Source organism: Photinus pyralis, unplaced genomic scaffold (assembly GCF_008802855.1).
Source record: "Photinus pyralis isolate 1611_PpyrPB1 unplaced genomic scaffold, Ppyr1.3 Ppyr1.4_LG1, whole genome shotgun sequence".
NCBI classification, from domain to species: Eukaryota; Metazoa; Arthropoda; class Insecta; order Coleoptera; family Lampyridae; genus Photinus; species Photinus pyralis.
This window is the reverse complement of record NW_022170249.1, coordinates 1,617,080-1,633,576: the sequence shown is the minus strand read 5'-3', so window position 1 is coordinate 1,633,576 and position 16,497 is coordinate 1,617,080. Positions and strand designations below refer to the sequence as shown.

Here is a 16,497-nt window from a genome sequence, read left to right as displayed (position 1 = left end):
CATCGGCCAGATTCCCAGGATCTGTTCATGATTCGGCCATTTGGCAAGTCAGTCACATAAAAAATTATTTAAGACAAGAATATGAAAGAGGGGATACATCAAGTCATTTGATAGGTAAAATTATAAAATAATTCAGTAAAAATATTATAAATTTCTTCCATTCTCAATCCCCAAAACCGACAAGAAGAACAGTTTAATACGCTACATATTTTATGTTATCAAAAATCTCTAAACCTTCCCCATATAGTTATTAACTATATGGGGAAGGTTTAGAGATTTTTGATAACATAATATATTTCAACCCCCATTTCGAGGAACGATGGATCCAACTCAAAAAAAAAAAAAAAAACGCTACATATTTCTACAAGAAATGTGATCGAAAGGACAAATGGCATTCTTAAGGGCAGGTTTCGCTGTTTGTCTCGATTCAGGTCATTAATGTACCATCCAGTGAAGGAAATCGGAAAGTGGCTTAACCCTGGTGGGGTAGCTTCGACGGGATTCTTGTTTTGGCTTGGCGGTACCGGTTGATCCACCAGGTGTTTCATCTAATTTTTGCTCAATGTTTTCTGTTAAAACATAATCTAAACTTAGTAAAATAGCCTCAGGTTCTGTCATATTTATATCGTTTTCTAGTAAAATAACTTCTTCACCTTCCGCACTACAGGTAGCAACAACCGTATGAGGCAAACCTAATCCCTCGTAGGGAGTAACATTTGCCCCAACCACAGTAAAGCTCCCAAAAACATTTAAACCCCGCTCTTCTAGAGGGGTCAATTGTACATTTAATTTTGGTCCACCACCTGTTTTGTGTAAATCTTCGGTTATTAATCGAGATTTTTTCTTAATTGCGTATTTCCAGTCTTGAAATCGCTAAAATATTAAATTAATATTTTAATTGCATTGTATTAGTATTTATAATATCACATACCTTTTTCCACTCCTCAACACTTAACTCGGGCCCTGTTCCCATGGAATTTAAATCGTCCTTTAACTTTTCCCACTTTTTTTCTAAGTAATCCTGGTCAAGTGTAGGATTGATGGTATTACTGCGGAACACATAATCATTTTCCATCTCCTGTAAATACCTTTCGAATTGTTCTGGAGAAGTATTTTGAGAACGCTTCCTTTTTTTGCCGATAGGTATTTCACTTTAAAATAACATCAATTAAAATAATTAAATTAATATTAATTTTTTTATTTACCTCATTTTGCGTGGTACGAAACTTATGAAAGAATACGAAACAACAAACAGCTTTAAGGAAAACTTGAAAAAAGTAACCCCCCCTCCCCCGAAATTAAGCACTGATAGATTTTTTAAAAATAATAATCTTCCTACAATCGTTTATGAATTAATCATTCCTTATTTCCCAAAGATCTGACCATTCTCTCCGAGGAAACCTTAACTGAATTCCAGTCTTTAGTATCATTTTATAAAGATGATTTGACAGGAACTATAGATGAGCGAGTTGCCGAACTTAGACTGTGGTATAGAGCAATCGCCAGATTGCCAAATGAAGATCGACCCAGAGATAGTGCTTTACAACACGTTACAGACACCTTTACAAATATTAAGGTATTATTTGATATATTAGCTACATTGCCTGTCTACTGCGGAAGGCGAACGTAGTTTTTCAACTTTGAGAAGACTCAAAAACTATTTAAGAAATAGTTTTTCCGAAAACCGACTAAATGGCTTAACTCTTCTAAACATTTATAGAAACATGACCCCTTCTGTGGAAAATATTTTAGAGAAATTCGCACAGAAACCTAGAAAATTAAAACTTAGTTTAACTTAATATTTTTAGTCATAAATAATTTCTTTTACGTTCTGTTTTGTTTTTTTCGGACATAGTGTAAGTGTAACTGTGTAATCTTTTGTTTATTAAAAATATAATTTGTTAACATTTTGGATTTACTAATTTCAATAACCCCCACCGAATTTTTTTGCTGGATGCGCCACGGTGTAGGTCAATCAAATTATCAAATATATAGAGGAAGAAATGTTACCGTTGCACACAGTAGAGAAACGATCTTTTAGAAATCTAATTACTGGTTTATCCACTTACGGATCCCCATGTAGAAAATATTATAAAGGAATGGCTTCATATGTTAATTTGTTTGAGATTACGAGAAAAAGTGTGAGGTGTGAGTCCTGTAGATGACATTATAAGAGGTAATACTATCACTTTATTTTGCTTCCAGATTGATCTAATTTCGGCAGCCAGCGGCTGATATTTCTCCATCTTTTCATTATATTTATCTTTGATGTTTTGATCTGTTGGTATGGCTATTTCTATGAAGTATGTTATCTTTTCTTTTTTGTCTGTGAGTGTGATGTCAGGCCTGTTGTACTTGATTGTTTTGTCTGTTAGTATGGTTGTGTTCCAGTAGAGTTTATGTTTGTCATTTTCGAGTATTGTTGTTGGTGTGTATTATTATTATTATTATTGCTATTATTTTTCATTTATTGAATATGGCCGTGATTACTTCTACCCCTTTTTCATGCCTTTTCTTTTGTTTCAGGTTGTATGTGAAAACCTAGTGCTCTGCCAATAAAACAAAAAAACTGTGATGTGATTGTGATAAATAAAACTACTTTACCATAACAATTGTTACAAAAACTTACCTGTGAGAATGGATTATTCAAGTGACGATTCCCTTATGGACCCCGATTTTGTTCCTGAGGATATGTTCATGTCGTCTCCCGACACATCTGAAAGCGAAGAAGAGGTTCCCGATACAAGGCTGGTGGAGTCTCCAAATAATGGAAATAATATGCCCAGCGCTTCTGGAAGTACTATTCGAACAACTGCAACCTCGTGTGGACCAGAAATTAGCAAAAATGGTTTGGCAACATTGTACGCCGCAAAATGTCTCAAAATTTGATTTTACATCTGACTTCATGAGTGGTATGAAAACAATATACCAGGGAATATTTGCAAATTGGGGTCCAATAGACTACTTTGATATGTTCTTGACTAGCGACATTGTGACATTGATTGTAGACCAAACAAATATATATGCTACTCAATACCTTTTGAGCATGGACGTAGCAAAAAATGCCAGGGTACATGCTTGGGTGCCAGTTGATGTTCACGAAATGATGAGATTCTTAGGTCTCCTAGGATGGATGGGTCTTGTCAAACTACCATCGCTTCGCGATTATTTTGGCGGATAGATGCACTTTATAATATCCCATTAGCACGATCTGTTATGCCAAGAAACAGATTTGAGCTAATTCTAAAATTTATACATTTCTCCGACAATCAGTTAGCTCCTCCAGATGATCGGCTATTGAAAATACGAAATGTCATGAATAAATTCATACATAATTATAAAATAGCCTACACTCCTGGACAACGTGTTTGCATAGATGAAAGCCTAATACCGTGGCGAGGTCGCCTGATGTTCAGGCAATATATACCAAACAAACGACATCGGTATGGAATCAAAGTTTTCAAATTGTGTTCAGACAGAGGATACACGTGGAATCTCATGGTATACTGTGGAAAAACAACAGACAGAGAAAACAGTGTGGCTGAAAGTGTCGTTATGGAGTTAGTGGATGGACTACTGGATCAGGGAAGAGTTCTCTATACTGATAACTGGTACACCAGTGTACCTTTGGCGTATCGTCTACTTGACAGAAAAACGCATTTGGTTGGGACCCTCCGTCTCAATAGGAAGCACTTACCTAAAGAAGTGGTAGGCGCGAAGCTGCAAAAAGGGGAGTTTGCTGCTCAAGAAACCAGCGATGGCGTAGTTGTTCTGAAGTGGAGAGACAAAAGGGTAGTGTCTGCACTCACTACAAAGCACTCTGACTTAGACACCGTTACAACAACGACTCGAAGAGGGCAGCAAACGACCAAACCGGCATGCATTATTGATTATAATACCGGAAAATCAAGTATTGATTTGAGTGATCAAATGGCATCCTATGGAACTGCTCTGCGCCGCTGCACCAAATGGTACAGAAAGTTGTTTATTGAAATTCTGTGGGAAACAAGTGTGGTAAATGCACATTTCCTATACAATAAATACACCCTCAAAAGGGAAATGAAGATCACGGACTTTCGTGAACACATTAGCAAGTTGTTCGACCAATCTCTTCGCCTACTGTAGCAGCAGGGCCGTCAAGAACTACTAGCAAGCATAAATTAATACCTAAAATGATAGGAGATCCTCCCAAGAAAACCAAAGGCCGCTGTGTAGAATGTTATAAAGTGTATGGGCGCAAAGGGAAAGTGGTGGACGGGAAACATACCTTTGCAACGCAAACCCAAATCTCGATTTGTAAAGCATTTCTTTGTTTGAAATGCTTCAATAAAATTCACTAAGAACATTGTACTCGTTTCGTTTCATTTTTATACAGTGTGTAATATTTTTTTATTTTTTATGCAATTTTTATGTTGACCAGAATAAATATTTTTTTTAAATTCTTAGTCATTTTTCAAACTTCAATAACTCTTGACTTATAAACCTCACCGTGAACCCAGAGGTACCGCTACAACCGTAGAGGCCAGTAGTATTCACTTCGATAATGAAACATATGACGGCGTGTTTCCTATAAGACACACAAGCCTGCGAGTAACAGCTAGTGCGTGCGCTTGTGGGATACACATGGCTCCACGCAACTACCTACTGTGTATCCTCAGGAATACACATGGCGGTCAACGTGTTAATCTACAAGAACTGTTCAAAATGACAACCCCCCGCTCGGATGCAAGAATACAATCTTCTTCTCATCGACTCACTAACTCTTTCAAATTATCCAATTACTCAAATCTTCCAAAAAAACAAAGGTCTTTACATAGACCATAGCCAGCTATCAATTAGCGAAAACCTGAAGTTTAGTGGCCCATCAGGGGTCGATATCTCGGTCGATTTATAAACGCATTTTCATATAAAACCGACATTCATAAATTATTGACTTGAATATATATATATATATATATATATATATCTTAATATATATAATTCTTCTGTGAGTGTGTTTGTTACTGAACTTCTCTTCAACGACTGGACCGATTTTGATTAAATTTTTTGTGTGTGTTCAAGGGGATCTGAGAATGGTTTAGATTCACAATTTATAGTGGCAACATTACTTTATTGCTAATTATTTGTTTCGCGTGCAATGAGAGGCAATCAGTCAGTTAAGTTAAAAGAATACGCGAGCGACGTCTTCTTCAGTATACTGTTGCCTTGCCAGCGTCTCATCTATAAATAGAACGCGCGCAAGCAACGAAATTAAATTCGTGCGTTTCCGTCTTCGTTCGTAAACGGGCATTGGTCGCGAGGTTTTGTACTGGCCGTTGGATGTTTTGTTATCATTGTGTTATTGTGGAGAGTGTTTTGAGAAGAGTTGTGAAGTGTATCTAAAATTAACATAAAATAGTGCAGAATCGAAGTGAGTATATTTCTTATAATTGTTTTGGGCGTCATTAATGTATGACTGTTTCACTCATTTTTGTTATGTATTATTTTACAGTATTTTCCTTATACAGAAAAATGCCACGTCTTCGTGGAAGAGCAAAAAACATTGGTCGGCGTACTCGGACCGCCCAATTAGTCCATGAGCGTCGGTTAAATAGATCAATTGAAGAACACTCAACGGATAATGCAAATGTAAGAGATCAAGTTGCATGTTCACGAGCAAATGAGAATGCAGAACAACGCGTTCAACGTCTTCATGCTAATGCATTGAGACAACGAGAGGCACGTCAACGAGCTACCGACGCACATAGAGACCATCATCATCAACAAGTGCAACATAATCGAGCATTGTCACGAGCATCATTTAATCGTCTTGCGTTCGAATATTTTCCTGAAATAGATTATTCGTCACATGCACTAATCACGATAGGTAGTATGGACAAAGAGTGTCAATATTGTCATGCTTTCAAGTATAAAGGTGAATCAACTGGTTTATGTTGCGCATCTGGAAAAATTTCACTGCCATCGCTAAATCCACCACCGGAACCTTTAAAAACACTTTTAGCCGGAACCACATCTCAATCGAAATTGTTTTTGCGAAAAATTCGTAAATTCAATTCATGCTTCCAAATGACATCATTTGGAGCAACAAAAATTGTTCATAATGAAGATGGTCGTAATTTTGAATCTACATTCAAGATTCAAGGTCAGGTGTACCACCAAATTGGTTCATTGCTTCCAATGCCTGGTGCCGATCCAAAATTTCTACAAATTTATTTTATGGGCGATGAGGAGCAACAATCACATACACGCTGCCTTTACAACCATATAGAGCGGATGGAAGAACGAGAAATTGTGGATAATTTGCAAACGTTTTTGCAAAACAATAACCAATTGATACGATTGTTTAAGACTCTTTCTAACAGACTGCAAAACGACAACTACGTCATTGTCATTAAAGCAGACAAAGTGCCCTATGGAGAGCACGCAGGCACATATAATGTTCCAACTATTAATGAAGTTGCAGTCATTATGGCTGGTGACCCATGTGAACGTCGAGATATTCGCATACAACGCAGAGATAATACGATGCAAATAATTCAAGACAATCATCGTTCTTACGATGCTTTGCAGTACCCGTTGATATTTTGGGAAGGAGAAGATGGATATCATATCAATATTAAACAAAGAAATCCAACTACAGGTACAACGTATAAATTATCTTAAAATTATTTTATTTTAATTAATAATTTCTGTTAATCTCATAATTATATTTATTTGCAGGTGAAGAACTGAACAAGACAGTTAGTGCTATGAACTACTATGCATATCGACTAATGATTCGTGCCAATGAAGATAATGGTATTCTCCGATGCAGACAGCTATTCCATCAGTACATTGTCGATATGTATGTAAAAATCGAAAGTGAGAGATTACGATACATAAAATTTAATCAAGCAAAACTTCGTGCTGATGAGTACATTCATTTACGTGACGCCGTAATCGGCAACGTAGATGCAACGAATGACATCAACAATATTGGTACCGCATATATTCTCCCATCATCATACACTGGTAGCCCGCGTCATATGCAGGAATATATTCAAGATGCCATGACTTACGTACGTGCATACGGCCGACCTGATCTTTTTATCACATTTACGTGTAATCCAAACTGGGATGAAATCAAAAGTTTACTGTTGCCAGGTCAAACATCGATGCACCGTCATGATGTCACTGCACGTGTATTTAAACAAAAATTGAAATCTTTGATGAATTTGATTACACATTACTCGGTATTTGGTGAAACGCGTTGTTGGCTTTACTCTGTTGAATGGCAAAAACGAGGTTTACCTCATGCGCATATTTTAATTTGGTTGGTGGATAAAATACGCGCAGAAGAAATTGACAAAATTATTTCAGCGGAAATTCCAGATCCGAATGTTGATCCAGAATTGTTTAACATTGTTACTACAAATATGATCCATGGTCCATGTGGCACTCTAAACATGATGTCGCCATGTATGGATAATGGAAAATGTACAAAACGTTTTCCAAAACCATGTGAAACTGATACTATCACCAATATGGACGGTTATCCATCTTATCGACGTAGAGACGTAGACAATGGTGGTCAATCATATGAATTGCGTCTGTCAAATGGTGTGAGAGTAGATATTGATAATCGCTGGGTAGTTCCATATTCGCCATTGCTGTGCAAAACCTACAAAGCGCACATAAACGTTGAACTATGCAGTTCGGTTCAGTCAATCAAATACATTTGTAAGTATGTTCACAAGGGTAGTGATAAAGCTATATTTGCTGTTCAAAATGTAAACGACAATGACGAAATAACACGTTATCAAATGGGTCGATACATAAGTAGCAACGAAGCTATTTGGCGCATTTTTACGTTCCATATACATGAAAGGGATCCTGCTGTTATACATTTGGCTGTGCATCTTGAAAACGGACAGCGTGTTTACTTTACAGAAGAAACTGCACTACAACAGGCTTTGACGGCTCCAAAAACAACTCTTACTGAATTCTTTAACCTTTGTAGTCGACAAAATGCTGTTGGTCAATTCGCAAGGACGTTGATGTACACTGATGTTCCTAAATTTTTTACATGGAATAAACAATCAAAGAATTGGGAACCGCGGAAACGAGGCATTCCAGTCCCAGGATTCGCTGATATATTTATGACAAATACTTTAGGTCGATTATATACAGTTCATCCTAAGCAACGCGAATGTTTTTTTTTGCGTTTATTACTGGTTAACGTCCCTGGACCGACGTCCTTCCAATATTTGCGAAAAGTCAATGGTACTTCATACGACTCTTTCTTCGATGCGTGTCGTGAGTTACATTTATTGGAGGATGATAACCATTGGGATCTCACACTTGCAGATGCAGCACTGAGCTCATCTCCACAACAAATTCGTCAATTATTTTCAATAATATTGACAATGTGTTTTCCGTCTGATGTATCTGCTCTGTGGAACAAATATAAAGACTCAATGAGTGAGGATATTTTGCATCGGACTAGAATTACTAATGAAAATCTTAATATTGAATTCTCCGCCGAAATATACAACGAGTCATTAATAATGATTGAGGATATTTGTATTCTTATTTCAAACATGCCGCTCATCCATTTTGGAATGCCAGCGCCGAATCGCCCAGCAGTAGACATCATCAACAGCGATGTTCAACGTGAACAGCAGTTCGATAAGACTTCTTTGGCTACTTTTGTTACGGAAAATGAACAATTGCTCACTGCTGAACAACGAAATGTATATGATCAAATTAACGTTTCAATTGCAGCACAACAAGGTGGATTCTTTTTTTTAGACGCTCCAGGTGGCACTGGTAAAACATTTCTTATCGCACTGATACTTGCGCGGATTCGATCTCAAAATCATATTGCATTGGCCATTGCTTCATCAGGCATTGCAGCAACGTTACTTGATGGTGGACGGACTGCGCATTCAGCACTTAAATTACCTTTGAACGTTCATACAAATCCCGAAGCAATGTGTAACATAAAGAAGCATTCAGGCATGGCTGAAGTTTTGAGAAAATGTAAAATTATTATCTGGGATGAATGTACAATGGCCCACAAGCATTCGCTTGAAGCTCTCGACAGGTCCCTGAAAGATATCAAAAATAATGCTCGGCTTTTCGGTGGTGCTCTACTGCTGCTGTCTGGTGATTTCAGACAAACATTACCAGTCATTCCACGCGCGACATATGCAGACGAAATAAACGCATGTTTGAAAGAATCTTATCTATGGCCAAGTGTCACTAAATTACGCCTTACTATTAATATGCGCGTTCGACTTCAAAATGATCCATTAGCGTCAGGATTCTCTGAACAATTGTTAGACATTGGCAACGGTGAAATTCAATTGTATGAAGATACACAATATATTCGACTTCCAGAGAATTTTTGCAACATGGTGGCTACCAAAGATGAGTTAATAACAAGTATCTTTCCAGATTTAAGACATAATTATACTAATCATGAATGGCTGCGAGAGCGAGCTATTTTAGCCGCAAAAAATTTAGATGTTGACGCCATCAATTTTAAAATACAACAGTCATTGCCTGGTGATGAAATTACATTTAAATCGATTGACACTGTTGTTGATCCTGACGAAGTTGTCAACTATCCTGTAGAGTTTCTAAATTCACTAGATTTACCTGGAATGCCACCACATAATTTGCGACTGAAAATTGGCTCACCTATAATTTTGCTTCGAAATTTAAATGCCCCAAAATTGTGTAATGGCACGCGATTAGTTGTAAAAAAAATCATGGGCAACATTCTTGAAGCCACTATCTTGAGTGGAAAATTTCGAGGTGAAGTTGTACTTTTACCACGGATCCCAATGATTCCTTCAGATTCGCCTATACCATTCAAACGTTTACAATTTCCAATCCGCTTGGCATATGCTATGACCATAAATAAATCACAAGGCCAAACAATGACAATTTGTGGCTTAGATTTAGAAAACCCATGTTTTTCTCACGGCCAATTATATGTTGCGTGTTCCAGAGTTGGAAAACCATCGAATTTATTTATTTATACACCTCAGGGTTTAACCAAAAATATTGTACATCCAATGGCATTACGATAAATAAAGTTTTTGTAAATAAAAAAATTTATTTTTTAAATAAAATAGTTTGAGTGTAAACTTTTTTACCTTTAATTAAAACAAGTTGAAGATTTAATCATTACACATACTCACACGCTATCGATTAGTCTAATTGTAATAAATTTACATGTAATGACGTTAGATATTGTCATAACATTTGAATAATAATTTTCATCAAAATGGTCCAGAATGTTTTAGCTTATTAAAAAAAGTTTGAAATTTTCAAATTAAAGACGTGTACACAGGACAACGTCTGTCGGGTCCGCTATGTATTATATATGTAAACTAACGTTTATAAAATCTAATAAACTTACAGTATATTGGCAAATGGGCAATAATTAATGAAACGTTATTTTTTGAATGTAAAATTTTATTTTTAAATATACACTATATTGGCAATAAATCCTATTCCATACGAGCGGAGTCCGTAGGAGCGGAGCCCGTGGCTGCGGAATCCGCTGCGGAGACCGTAGGAGCGGAGTCCGTGGCTGGGGAATCCGTAGGAGCGGAGTCCGTGGCTACGGAATCCGTAGCTGGGGCTGCTGGGGAGTCCGTAGGAGCGTCGTCGGGCAAGGGCAGTTGCGCCATCACAATGTCAAGGTCGTCGTCGTCGTGCAACGAAAAGGAGACAGATGTCGACAATGTCGGCGAAGAAGTGGCCAAAGGTGAAAACTGATGAACGCAAACTTCATCACCGTCTACGTCTACCTTGCGTTGTTTCCGCTTTTGGATGGCTTCCCTTCTCTTGCTATCAATATTCGCTGCAAGTGTCGCGGCTCTTTGCACTCTCACTGATCGGCTCCTTTCCACTGTGTGGCCACAAATTTCGCAATACCGAGTTAGGGCGCAAATATATGTAGTGCAAACCGAGCATCTTAATACTGTCGTTTTTGTTGCTTCATGTGCTTGGATAAAAGGCATTGTTTTGCATTTGCTGCAACTATCTGTAAAAATTTATTATATATATATTGGATTTAAACACGATTGTATATTAAACTAACCCAATGCACAATCAAATTGCACTTGGCGTCTTGCGCCACAAAACCCACAGAAACGATCCATTTTATTACAAACTCTTATAACCTCACTGTACACTCTTCAGTTGAAGACTAACAAATAACAGAACCTTGGGAGTGATGGGACGTTTATGAGTCGACATCCGGCTTAAGGGTACAACCCTCCCTTCAACCACCTCAAGTGCAACTGTCCGTTTTAAAAATAGAACAGGTAGACGATCTCCGTTCTGAGTTTCGCTGTAACAACTTATATATTTTCTGTCCACAATAGCAATTACTAGAAATAATTAATATGGCAAAACAACGTTTGCCGGGTCAGCTAGTATATATATATATTGTTGTGAGACCTAAACTTCACTTCTAGGAATCCCACGATTTACCTCTAGCTAGCTCAGTTATAATTAAAAAAACCAAATTTTCACACGCATCTCAAGGTCCAGCTGGATTCTGCCACCCTACAGCATTCCAACAATGACATGAATTAGTGGCTTAATCAAATCCTTAAATTCCAATACGAAACTTTACCCCCAGATTTGAATAAACTTGAAACAAAGTAAGAGACGCCGACAATTACATCTCTTTGACTCTAATAAACAAAACCTGGATTGCAATGACTGGTTTAATTTCAGGCAAAAAATTGCGTAAATTTCTGTTTTACAAATTGTTACAATTTTAAACAGATAAATGACACACAAAAAAAACACAAATTACTCAAACATTACAAACATGACAAAACAAAAAAAACAAACCACTAACTACTACTTACTTTTAAATTTGTCCGAGTAACGTACTCTGATACAAAGAGGTATCCGTACACGATAACAACACAAAATTTTCACACAAACCAAACACTCAAACACCGACGTCTTCTCTCTTCGGGTACCCAAAATTATTTTCAAACTTCCGTGCTTCCGCAAAAAAAAAGGACGGCGACAAACTTCTTAAACTTTTCAAAATTCTTCTTAACGGCAAACAAAATTCTGATTAACACTGGATCCACTACGCAGGAAACTTCCACAAAATTCAAAATAACGTAACCGAAGAACCGCCGGTTGGCTTTGTAACGACTAAAAAGCCCCGCTCTCTTCAAAAATTTGCTATTTAAGCAAAAAGCCCTTCTCCTTTCTTCAACATCCCGCCAGCCAATCACGCGAAGCGTCGATTTTAAACTTCTTGCTAAACGGCACGTACGCCCGGCAATTCTGCGAAAACAACCTTATCTCTACTTCGCGCTACACCTCGTTAACGGCAAATAAAATTTAAAAAAAAATTTACCTCGAAAAAATTCTAGGAATAAAATAAAAATGAACACTTCTAAGAAATTGAACCAACACTATAACATGAAATTTACGCAATCCTGTGTCTCAAATTAATAACCCCCCCGGTTAATTAATTGAACTTAAACAAAATTGTCACATCCAGACGCTCTATAATTTCTTTCAAGTTACAACTAAAACAAAAATAACACAACAATATATATATATATATATATATATATATATATTTATTTATTTATTTATTTATATATATAGCCAATCATGTATGGAATATAGTATACAGCCTGTTTCACGCAAACCGTTACTTAAAAGTATTCATAACTGTCATTGATCTTGATCTCAACCAAAAGAAAGTGACACAAAATTTAGACCCTACTCGGGAAATAAAATTGTTTGGTCCCATTTCTCTCAAAATTTGTGAATAAAGAAAGATCTTGCTTTACCAACCTAATCTTGACTTCAACCAAAAAGAGATGACATAAAATTCAGACACCTACTTGGAGACGTTCACTAATTAGGACCCTGTTAAGACTAATGGACTGTACTTATTGTTCATTCTAAACAACATTTAAGAATCAATTATCGAGATATACTTCTAATGTAGATAGCTACCTGGAGACGTTTCGGTCAATTCTCCTTTCGGGTAATTGTTCTTTGGGCAACTGTTTTCGGAGAATTGTCTTTCGGGCAATTGTCCGGGAAGGGAGAGTTCGAATATATACGTTTTGGTTGTTTTAATGTATAAGTCTTCCGTGGACGATGAAAATTATGTGTACGTTCAAAATATACTATATATCGACCAAATAATACTATTTTAGCGAAAGGAATATATTTTATTTCATACTATCTAGTAATCGCCGCTTTCCCAGACCCATTTGAGTCTGGTAAATCGTATTTTACCAGACTGGAAATGTTGCCTAGCAACATCAACTGACATCCATATAAACCTATATATTAATGTGTCAAACTACTGTCAGATCAAACAAATCAAGTGATCCACTTTTGCTTTCATTTGAATGTGTACAACATTCTAATCAAAAATTGTATGGCATTTTAATAAAAAAAGAGCAGTATGAAATAAAATGTTTTACATTATTTGTATGTTAAATCAGTTAACGTTACTCGTTTCGAAATTGCTGCCTCAGCTACGCTTCGGCAGTAAACATCTCACTCGTTAACGTAAACCTTGATTTACCATACTCATATGTAAATAACTATTATTTCATGCCGCTTTCCCAGACCCATTTGGGTCTGGTAAATCGGATTTTACCAGACTGGAAATGTTGCCTAGCAACATCAACTGACATCCATCTAAACCATGTGTCAAACTACTCTCAGATCACACAAATCAAGTGATCGACTTCTGCTTTCATTTGAATGCGTACAACATTCCAATCATAAATTGTATGACATTTTAATAAAAAAAAGAGCGGTATGAAATAAGATGTTTTACATTATTTGTATGTTAAATCAGTTAACGTTACTCGTTTCGAAATTCCTGCCTCGGCAGTCAACATCTCACTCGTTAACGTAAACCTTGATTTACCATACTCATATGTAAATAACTATTATTTCATGCCGCTTTCCCAGACCCATTTGGGTCTGGTAAATCGGATTTTACCAGACTGGAAATGTTGCCTAGCAACATCAACTGACATCCATCTAAACCATGTGTCAAACTACTGTCAGATCACACAAATCAAGTGATCGACTTCTGCTTTCATTTGAATGCGTACAACATTCCAATCAAAAATTGTATGACATTTTAATAAAAAAAAAGAGCGGTATGAAATAAGATGTTTTACATTATTTGTATGTTAAATCAGTTAACGTTACTCGTTTCGAAATTCCTGCCTCGGCAGTCAACATCTCACTCGTTAACGTAAACCTTGATTTACCATACTCATATCACCAGGGTACACCTTTTTTACAAAACAATCCGCATCAAGGATTGACATGTTTTTCTGCGATCATGTTTGGCTACAAAAGTTAAAAACTGCTACAAACCTATTGTCATTTTCTGACCATTTGGCCATGGAATTAAAATTTCGAGAAAGGCAAAAGCTTTCATCTCCGTACTGGCGTTTTTACAACCCACTATTAAAGGATAAACTTTACATAACATGCATAAATAATGTCATAGACTACATGATACAACAAAGGCACTCAGAAAACCCATGGGAATGGTGGCTTACTCTGAAAACAGAAATAACAACAGTGACTATTATCTACTGTAAACACAAAAACCAAAATGGATCCCACGACCTAAAACGTTTACAACAACAATACAATACACGAAAGGACAACGCATCACCATCAAACCTATTTACAATTAAAGATATTTTAAACCAATCCGGGAAAATGTACACAACAATGGCAAAAAACGCCCAAATAAGTGACCGTTATATGGAAATTGTAACTGACGATATTCCTGAAAAATCTGACATCATTACAAACAATCAAAGTCAAACTTTACAAAAAATTATAGTCAATGGAGTAGCAATATCAAACCCAATTGATATATGTCGAGAAGTGCGTTCGTTTTTCAGACAAAAACAACACGATAATAACACTTCGTTAAACAAAGCGTCGTTTCTTTTTTCGGGGATACAGTGATTATCAGATACAGAAAATGAGGAATTAAAACAAGTGATAACACTAGAAGAACTTACCAATGCGTTGAAAAGTTTAAACAAAAAAAATCTCCTGGAATAGATGGTTTAACCGTCGAATTTTATCTACAGTTTTGGGAAAAAATAGGGCAATATTATTACGAAGCAGTCTCAAGTAGTATAAATGGTGCACAAAAAATTCCACAAGTCATTAAAACAGCAGTTACTACGCTAATACTAAAGAAAGATAAGAACCCCTTTGATCTAAAAAATTGGAGACCTATATCGTTACTTACAACGGATTATAAAATCCTTGCAAAGACTATAGCCCAAAGATTGATGAAAGTAGTAGGATCAGTCGTGCAAACCGATCAATCTTACAGTATTCCAGGACGATCTATATATGACAGCCTCCACTTGCACAGAGACATCTTAAATTACACCGACACAGAAAAGAAACAACTGGCAATAATATCCTTAGACTTAGAAAGCGCGTTTGACAACATTTACCATAGATATTTATTTCATGTTCTCGACAAAACTAATTTCCCTGCGCATTTAAAAAATGTAATAATCGAATTATACACGGAGGCAAAATCATTCGTTCGAGTTCGTCATCTTTTAACAAGTGCAATTAAGGTAGAGAAAGGGATACGACAAGGGTGTCCCTTATCTGGACCATTATTCTCGTTGGCACTGGAACCTTTGTTAGGGCTAATCAGAAATAAAATAGGAGGATTCCTGCTACCACCCGTGAGACAAGAGAAGGTTACCATAGCCGCATACGCAGATGATATTTCCATATTCATAACGGAGAACAAAGACTTCGAAACAGTTGGTCACTGTTTAGAAATATTTACAAGAGAATCCGGTGCGAAAATAAATTTTTCTAAATCCAAAGGTTTGTGGGGCGGCAAATGGGAACACAGAAAGGATACTCCGCTGGAATGTACCTGGACATCTCATTCCTTAAAAGTGTTAGGTGTAACTCTCAGTCCTAAAGAAACAGGATCCAACACAATAACCGAAGAAGATTTGAAACAGAAAGTTCGCAATGCGTTGGATAAATGGAAATTCCGAGCTAGTGCACTATCTTTGAGAGGTCGTATAAGAATAGTAAATGCTTTCATAGCACCCAAAATGTGGCATACGTTACAAATACTAGCAATAAAAGATCAAGCACTAGAAGAGATCCAAAACATGCTCATAGACTTCGCATGGCGAAACAGGAAACATTGGACCGACAAAAAGACCCTCACACTACCAATTTGGCAAGGCGGAATGGGGATGGTAAATATAAGAACCAAAGTCAATATGTTTCGAGTCTTCACGGTACTGAAATATTTCAGCTCCTACGGAGCACACTGGACGAAAATGATCGACTATAATTTCATAAAAAGCAACAATAGTGACCTGTCATGGCAATACCTCTATTGTAAACCAAGTAACTCAGGGACATCCGTATACACAAAAAGCCTAATAAAATCTTGGAACA

The 16,497-nt window shown here is 36.8% G+C and overlaps 2 protein-coding genes across 2 annotated transcripts; one reads left to right on the top strand and one right to left on the bottom strand.

The window, feature by feature from the left end:
• Positions 1–5,001: 5,001 nt before the first annotated feature.
• LOC116159608 lies at positions 5,002–9,204 on the top strand. Its single transcript, XM_031472631.1, has 3 exons — positions 5,002–6,640; positions 6,721–8,808; positions 9,158–9,204. Exons 1-3 carry the CDS (start codon positions 5,452–5,454, stop codon positions 9,202–9,204), a joined length of 3,324 nt encoding a protein of 1,107 aa, XP_031328491.1. The 5' UTR covers positions 5,002–5,451.
• A 1,298-nt stretch (positions 9,205–10,502) lies between these two features.
• Positions 10,503–11,428, bottom strand: LOC116159604. Its single transcript, XM_031472627.1, has 2 exons — positions 11,099–11,428; positions 10,503–11,041 (listed from the first exon to the last, which is right to left on the bottom strand). The coding sequence occupies exons 1-2, from the start codon at positions 11,157–11,159 to the stop codon at positions 10,503–10,505; spliced, it is 600 nt and encodes a 199-aa protein (XP_031328487.1). The 5' UTR covers positions 11,160–11,428.
• Between the last annotated feature and the right edge of the window lie 5,069 nt (positions 11,429–16,497).

Excerpts from the sequence above, each read along its gene's own strand:
- LOC116159604 (XM_031472627.1), bottom strand. The coding sequence starts at position 11,159 with ATGGATCGTTTCTGTGGGTTTTGTGGCGCAAGACGCCAAGTGCAATTT. Across the intron at positions 11,042-11,098 it reads GCAATTTGATTGTGCATTGG|ATAGTTGCAGCAAATGCAAA; the intron begins GTTAGTTTAATA and ends AAATTTTTACAG.
- LOC116159608 (XM_031472631.1), top strand. The coding sequence starts at position 5,452 with ATGACTGTTTCACTCATTTTTGTTATGTATTATTTTACAGTATTTTCC. Across the intron at positions 6,641-6,720 it reads ACAAAGAAATCCAACTACAG|GTGAAGAACTGAACAAGACA; the intron begins GTACAACGTATA and ends ATTTATTTGCAG. Across the intron at positions 8,809-9,157 it reads AGACGCTCCAGGTGGCACTG|ACAAACATTACCAGTCATTC; the intron begins GTAAAACATTTC and ends TGGTGATTTCAG.